The 7,712-nt window shown below is 40.5% G+C and overlaps 1 protein-coding gene across 1 annotated transcript; it reads left to right on the top strand.

Moving 5' to 3' along the window:
- The first annotated feature begins 6,491 nt into the window (after nt 1-6,491).
- LOC118836857 (NADH dehydrogenase [ubiquinone] 1 alpha subcomplex subunit 1-like) lies at nt 6,492-6,713 on the top strand. The gene has a single exon (XM_036743994.1). It carries the CDS (start codon nt 6,492-6,494, stop codon nt 6,711-6,713), a length of 222 nt encoding a protein of 73 aa, XP_036599889.1.
- The last annotated feature ends 999 nt before the right edge of the window (nt 6,714-7,712 follow it).

Genomic DNA, 7,712 nt, shown 5'->3' with positions numbered 1-7,712 from the left:
TGGAACATTCTAAAGCATCCCCTCCTGCCCCCTAACTCCAGGTAACACTCTTGCCTAGATGAATGCCAAAGCTATGCCCCCTTGGATTTCAGATCTTCACATTTCCCTTGTCCAAAGATCTCCGTTAGGCCTTTAGAAGTTACTCTCCCTCACCTTAATTTTACCAAGCCCTCTATTGTGTCTGGTCCATCTGAACCAAATTTCACTAGTCTAGATTTGAAATCACAGGGTCTGGTTTCAAATCCTAATTTTCTCTCTGTGTGACCTCAAGCAAATCATTTAACCTCTCCAAGACCTTAATTTTCCTCATCTGAAAATAAGGAGAGAGTGGTAGACTAGATGGTTGAAAGGGTTCCTTCCAGCTCTAAATCTATGATTCCATGATTTTCCTATGTAACAGCCCTTGATGATGAAATTGCTTCTTCTGCCTATGCCCTATTCTCATGTTCTGGGACCAAAAGGCTTTCTGGGCCTTGGTCTCCACATTATTCAACACATGACCTCTCAACCCAGACCAAACTGTCTCCTTCTGAAACTCCATTGTCCCACTGCTTGATGGAGCTGAACAAACAGACACACCCTGGGGCCAAAGAATATTGGCTACCTTTCCTAGTCTTCAGTTGCAGGCTTCAATGACTTCCTTATCTCAGGGTGGTGAGTCATGGCCCATGCTCAGACCCCTTCCCCCAGGGTCTAAACCACAGACTGCATGTTTTTAGCCATAATTATGAACATAGTCTCATACTCCCTCCCCCACTTTTCCTCCCCCACAAATAATTGGGCACAGTCGTAGCAATACACCCTTGTTGACTTGCTTGGACAAGGCTCATTGTCAAACTTCATCCTGTCACAGGACACTTAGCTATCATCTCACTTTCAATTAAAAGAGCTTTCCTACCATGGTCTGATTCCTGCCTTAACCCTGCAGACATATAAGCCTGGCCAATGTGACTACTTATCCCTTACCTGTAAACTCAGTTCAGGGAAATGGAAAAAGATTTTACTTTATTACCAAACTAATCTTGTAAGTAGTCTCACTCTGACCTTGGTGGCTGGGGCTCTTCCCAGAAACTTCCCACGAACAAGTACTTGAGATCTGACCTGACTTTCCCCGGCACCCTTTATCTTTCTTTTCCACACCTGCTGCGGGACCTCCTGATGCCAATTGCTTGCCTTCTGGTAACACTCAGTATTAGTTTCTAGTCTAGACCTTGGTATTCACTGGCTTTGAGTTTACAAGAAAAAAATGACCTCGGGTCACCCTCCTGCAGAAGCAAAGTGATTGGAAGGAAATTAAGGACCTGTATAAATGAATCTTAGCTTTCTTTTCTATATAGCTATTAGATGATAATACCTAATCTGCTCTGAGTGCAGTGGGGTGGCACGGTAGATAGAGTGCTCAGCCTAGAATCAAGAAGACTCCTCTTTCTGAGTCCAAATCTGATCTCAGACACTTACTAGCTGTGTGACCCTAGGGCAGGTCACTTAACCTTGTTTGCCTCAGTTCTTCATCTGTAAAATGAGCTGAAGAAGGCAATGGCCAACCACTCCCATACCTTTGCCAAGGAAACCTCAAATGGGGTCACAGAGAGTAAGACACAACTGAAAAATAATTAAACAACAACCACAAAAATCTGCTCAGGGACTTTCCCTAAAAAGGTCTTAACGTCCCAGACAAAGGATGGGGAAAGAAGAAATAATCTTACCCAGAGAAACAGTACTGATATATTGAAATATTCAATTGTATTACTGATCTCTTGGATAAAGACATTCCCTCCAAAGCTACATAACAATGACAGTTTATATATGTATGTGTATATATATGTATGTTTGCATCTGTGTATATATGTATATATATATGTATGTATGTATGTGTATATATATATATATATATACATATATATATATATATATATATATAGCTTTAGGATAGGAACTGGACCTAAAAATTTATCGATATAGGGAACTCCCAGATGAGGAAATTCATTCTACTCACGTAAGCCAGAATCTTCTCTGCAATTTATAATCTTAATGATTTACTCAGGGTCACACGATCAGCATGTAGAGGCAAGACTTGGATCTAGTTCTTCCTAACATCAAGACCAGCTTTCCAGACATGATGCCAGGATGCCTCTCATATAGATCTTGAAGGTTTACCAAGTGCTGTGCATATATCATTATCCTCTTTGAACCTCACAACCACATTCTAAGTTGAGGTTGGTATTATTAAGAGGTATTATTATCCCTGTTTTACAGATAAACAAACTGCAGCTCAAAAAAAAAAAGGTTGCGTGACTTTCCCAAGATCACACAACTAGTATGTGTCAAAAATGGGATAAGAGATATAAAAGGGGTGGAGAACAATAGAAGACTCCCAAGTAAAGATCGTGGTCTTCTTTGGTCTGATCTATCCTATAGCAAGAAACCTCAGTGATCATTTTTTTCTCTCTTTCTCTACCTTCCACCATGAGCAAGAGAATAATTAACTTTTTCATCGATGTCATGATGGAGTCACCATTCCTTGGATTAATCCCAGATATAGCCCTCCATCTCCTGTACTCCCTGACTAATGAGGACAGGGTTTCCCGGTTTGAATCATATATCATAGCTGATGGATCTTTAGAGATCAACCAGTCCAAAGACCTGATTTTTAGGAGACACTATATTGAGATATGTACTCTTCCACATGAAGAAGGAGCACTGGAGCCTCTTACCAATGCACCCTAGAATGCTTTTTCCTCTTCACAGAATTACAAAATTCAGAATCTTAGAGATGGAAGGGATTTCAGAGACCATGTGGTCCAACTCAAACCTGACCAAGAATCCCCTCTAAAACATACCCAACACAAGATCATCCAGGCTTTACTTAAAGACCTTTAGTGATGGGGAGATAATTAACAAGCATTATTTATTAAGCACCTACTATGTGTCAGGTACTGTGTCTTCTACTGGAGATTCAAAAATAAAAGTGAAACAAGTTCCTGCCCTCAATGAGCTTACTTTCTATCCGTTTCTTATCTCCATGTCTTTGGAATAACTATTTCTGGTACTTGGAATGCACTCTCTCCTGACCTCTGCCTTTTAGAATTCCTATTCTCTTTCCAGACTTAGGTCAAATACTATCTTCTACAGGAGGCTTTGATTGACTCCCCCAATTCCTAAGTCACCTTCTTCCACCCAAATCATCTTGTATCTGTTTTGTATATGCTTACATAGATTTATATTATCTCCCTTGGCAAAATGTAAAATCCTTGAAGGCAGGGATTATACATCCCCAGTGCCTGGTGCATAGTAGGAGCTTAATAAGGGCTTGGCTGATTAGTTGTATTTGGTTGCGTGTGCTTTCTGAGTGCTCCAAAACCCTTTTTCTTGTGACCAGATTTTAAGGAGTGATCATGTCTTCTCTTTCCTATTGTTATGGAAGAAATATCATTCATGCCAAAATAAATTTACTACAATGCAGAAATGATACAGGTAAAAACCTAGATTTTATAATTTTGCCCAAGCTTAGATTCAGGCCTCAGAGAAAACAATAAACCTGAACAACCATTAGGATTTTAACAACCCTTCTTATAGGCAGAATTTCCTCAGGGTAACTGAGAAATAGTTCTTTTACATATTGCAATCTTAAGCCATGAAAGTGAAAGACAAGGCAGATTCATAACTCCATACTTTCTATGATGTTATAAAAGTTGAACAAACTTAAACAGTCATGATCTTGTAACTACCAAACCTGGTTAAACAGACTCTATATGTATACTAATCAGGCTACAGATTAAACTATACCCAGAAATTCACAAATAGATTGAGGAAGGAGATTTTCATGTCATGGAGTTAGGGGCAGTTAAGATTCTTCCTCTGGCTTCTTATCTAAGAAATAATTAAGGCCTTAAGTAAATTTTCACATCCTATGGATATCTTAGTCAAGTAAGGTTACTATTAATAGAAGACAGGCTTTTAGTTCACCAAAAGTTGCAGGAGGTTGTTGCCCTGAGTCCCAAATAATACAAATTAGTGAAAGGAAATTGAAAACAAATAAAAAATTCCATTATGCTATGTCTCTCCTTTTTGAACAATCAATCTGTAAGTCTTTCTTCCCTAGAACTTCCACCCTTCCAGATTTATTAATCTTTAAACCTAAGTAGCCCCAATAATATAATCTCTCACACCTACTCTAAGACTGCTGAGCAAAAAGAAAGCCATAAAATAGCTGATTTCATGTTCTTTAAATTTATGGAATGTAACCTCGGCTAGAACCACTCCACTGTTTTGCTATCCTACTTGATGATTCTTACTGTCTTATTCCACAAAGCAGCTGTTTAAAACCTTTTACTCTCTCCTTACATCCCAAACTACACTCTTGCCCTCATACTTTTAGTGCATGAGAGCCTCCTAACTGGCTGAGAAGACAGGCTAACTGGAAATCCATCACTTCACTCATCAGACTTTCTCAGCAGCAGCACCTATTCTCCGTTCTTTCCCTCCTGTCTCAGGGGGAAAAGTATCCTTCCTCCTTGTTAAGGCTGATTCCTTTCCCTGTTCTTTTGATCCTGCACCCCTCTTTGTCTTCCCTCTTAAAGCAATCATCCCCTCTACCTCAAGCATTTTCATTTCTTTCTCTGCAATAGCTCCTTTCCATATGACTATTCTACCTAATCTCAAAAAGTACTTTCTTGATCCTTCAGTTCCCTCCACTCAACTTTTATCTCATCTCTTTCTTTGTATCCCCAGGATACACACTGCCAGGCACATAGTAGGAACTTTATAAATACTAGTTATTGTTTCTTTTCTCCCAATCATGACCAAAGTTCTTGAAAACAAGTATTTATGTCCAATGCATTGACTTCCTCACCATCTTCTCTCTCCTCAACCCACTGCAATATGCCTTCCTTCCCTACCACTATTGAAACTGCTCTCTCAAAGGTCACCAATGACCTAATGATCAAATCCAAAGACCTCTTTGTTAATATTGTATAACTCCTTCCCCTTCTTTCTAAATGAGTTTAATCACTCTCTCTGCTAGTTTCTGAAACACTCAATTCTCCTAGTTCTTCCCCTACTTCTCTAACTACTCCTTGTCTCCTATGATGGCTCCTCAAATTAAAGATGACCAAAAATACACACACCTGATCTTCCTTCTGACTTCATTATTTCCGTATATATAACCTCCCACATTCAAAAACTTTGACTGCAATTTTTATGCTTTCCTCTCTTTACCTCTCAGATCCAGTTTCCTAGTCCTGGGGAATCTACCTTTATCTCTCTCAAATACATCCCTTCTTTTCTATTCCCATTGTTACCATCCCAGTATGGGCTTTCATTACTACTATTAAAATAACTTCTTAATTCATCTTCCTGTCTCTACTCTGTGCCTTCTCCAATCAATCCATTGTTCACCCTGCTTCCTGATAGATTTGTTGCAACACTCATGTTCAAAGTCCTTCAGTGATTGCCTATCATTTACCAAATAAAGATAAAATTTCTTTGCCTAGCATTGAATGCTCCACAACCTGGATCGCTTTATCTCCTACTCCAATCCATGTACATCACATTTAAGCCAAATCAGACTATTAACTGTCCTACAAACATGCTCCATGCTTTCCTGCTATTTTCCTACTTGGAAAACCCTCACCATCCTATTGGCAGCACATCTTTTTACTTCCTGTCCATCAAATGCCACCTTTTCTAAACACTTTCCATCAACTTCCTCTCACAATTAGAAATGACCTCCCCCCCAAAAAAAGTTCATATAGCACTTTGCTTGCAACCTTTACTATACAAGAATAGGAACCTCACCTATAATTTCATTGGGGAAACTCCCTTTAGCAACAGAGGATGGAGACTCCTGTGTAACTTTTAATCTTAAGGAAGTATCTAGAACATTGAGAGTTTTAAGTGATTTGGCCAGGGTCACAGAGAGTATGTATCAGAAGCAGGATTTGAATCTTAGTCTTCCTGGCCCTGAGGCCAACACCACAACCTGCCTGTATGTTTATGTAACATTCCCACCCTACGCCCAGACCCAGGCAGGTGGGGCATTTCCCAGAAGGACAAGTCTGGGACTTTCTATACTGTATGTTTGAAGGAAGAGGTAGCTACTGATTGATTTAGAGACCTCTGAGCCTGTGAAGCCTGTTGTTGTGTTTGTCTTTCATTCTCAAAGAGGACCATGACATCAGGGAAATGATGACATGACTTGCAGTTGACTTTGATTTAAGTGAGGGAGGGCTGTGCAAGGTCACCAGACTCACTTTCTCTTCCGGAGCCATCTGGGTCCAGTGACCTGATATTCACCAGGATGACCGGAGATGGCCCAGGATGCAATGGGAGAGCCTGGCCCTTTCAGGCTAAGGTCTTTTCAGGTTCTCACTTTGAGCAAGGTAATGCCCATTCGGTGAACAAGCCTCTTTAAGAAGTGAGTCAAGCGAACCCCGCTCCCAGCGTTGTATCCACAGTTGCTAACTGTCTGTGCCTGGGAACTTCTTCACGAGATGTGGTTCAAAATTCTCCTGGGCCTGGCCATTATGGGTGTATGCCTGATGATCCCAGGAATTAGCACCGCTCTCATCTGTAAGTACAGCAATGGGGGCAAGGAAAAGAGAATTGCCCGTGATCGATACCAGTGGGCTCTATTGGAAAGGGACAGGAGGATGTCTGGATTCTGTCGTCATTATGAGGCCAAGGGGTTGGAGAACATAACCAAAGATATATAAGTGGCCACATGACGCCCATCTTCATGATTGCTGAACACATATACAAGATATCGTCTGGTGCACATTAAAGACAAAACAACTACCCAGAAAAAAAACGAAATGAGTCAAGGGATGGCCCCTTTAAGTGTGGAAAGAAGACGCTTTAGAGGATAAGAAAAAGAAAAATTCAAGTCATAAGGACAAGAAGGTGCAAGCTTTTGAATGGCTGACAGACGCCCCAGAGCCACAGACACATAGGAAAGCCAGACCCTTGGTGGGTTCTTTGACTCTCAGCACCTGCACCCCCAGAAACTAAGAGCAAACTTCACTGGAGAGATTGTTCTCTCCTTGGGTGAGATTTTATCTTGCTTTCCAGGTAGAAGAGCTTAGTTACTCTTTTGTATTCTATCATCTACTTTAATCTGTATAATTTCTCTAATTTGTGTTTTCTGTTCGCTCTGATTAATGTGTTTGCTTATCTGTACTTGTCTCCGTGTAACTAGCATTTGATGGCAGGGCGCTAAAATGGTCAGAGTAAATTAACTATAATCATTCCCTTGGGAACCACCGGAGAGAATGATTTTTTTTAATTCCAAACTACGAAAAAAGAGCATCATACCCCTACACTGCCAATATTCAGTCCAAGGTAGAGGGATCCAATTCTAGCTCCAATACCCATTTCAGATACAGGAGAATAGTGATTACCAACACTGACTGTACTAGCTTCTACCTGCTCCTTCCTGATAGGCTACCAGAAGTGCTACAGGAAAGCCAAAGTGGCCCTTTGCCTATTATTTCTATGAGGTTCCCAGAATCCATCAGGTTACTCTGAGGAAATTCCAAACATTTCAAGCAACTGGATAGGGTTTTGTGGAGACAACAGGGTACAGTTCAAATAACACTGAATTTGAAATCACAGGATTTCCCATAAGATTTGGGGCAAGGGATTCTATCTTGCTGGGCCTCAATCTTCTCATATATAAGGTGAAAAAGTTGGATGAATTATCTCTAAGACCCCTT

The sequence above is a fragment of the Trichosurus vulpecula genome, chromosome 2 (assembly GCF_011100635.1).
Source record: "Trichosurus vulpecula isolate mTriVul1 chromosome 2, mTriVul1.pri, whole genome shotgun sequence".
Lineage (NCBI taxonomy): Eukaryota > Metazoa > Chordata > Mammalia > Diprotodontia > Phalangeridae > Trichosurus > Trichosurus vulpecula.
This window is presented reverse-complemented; position numbering and strand designations above follow the sequence as displayed.

Coding starts and splice junctions, on each gene's coding strand:
- LOC118836857 (XM_036743994.1), top strand. CDS start 6,492: ATGTGGTTCAAAATTCTCCTGGGCCTGGCCATTATGGGTGTATGCCTG.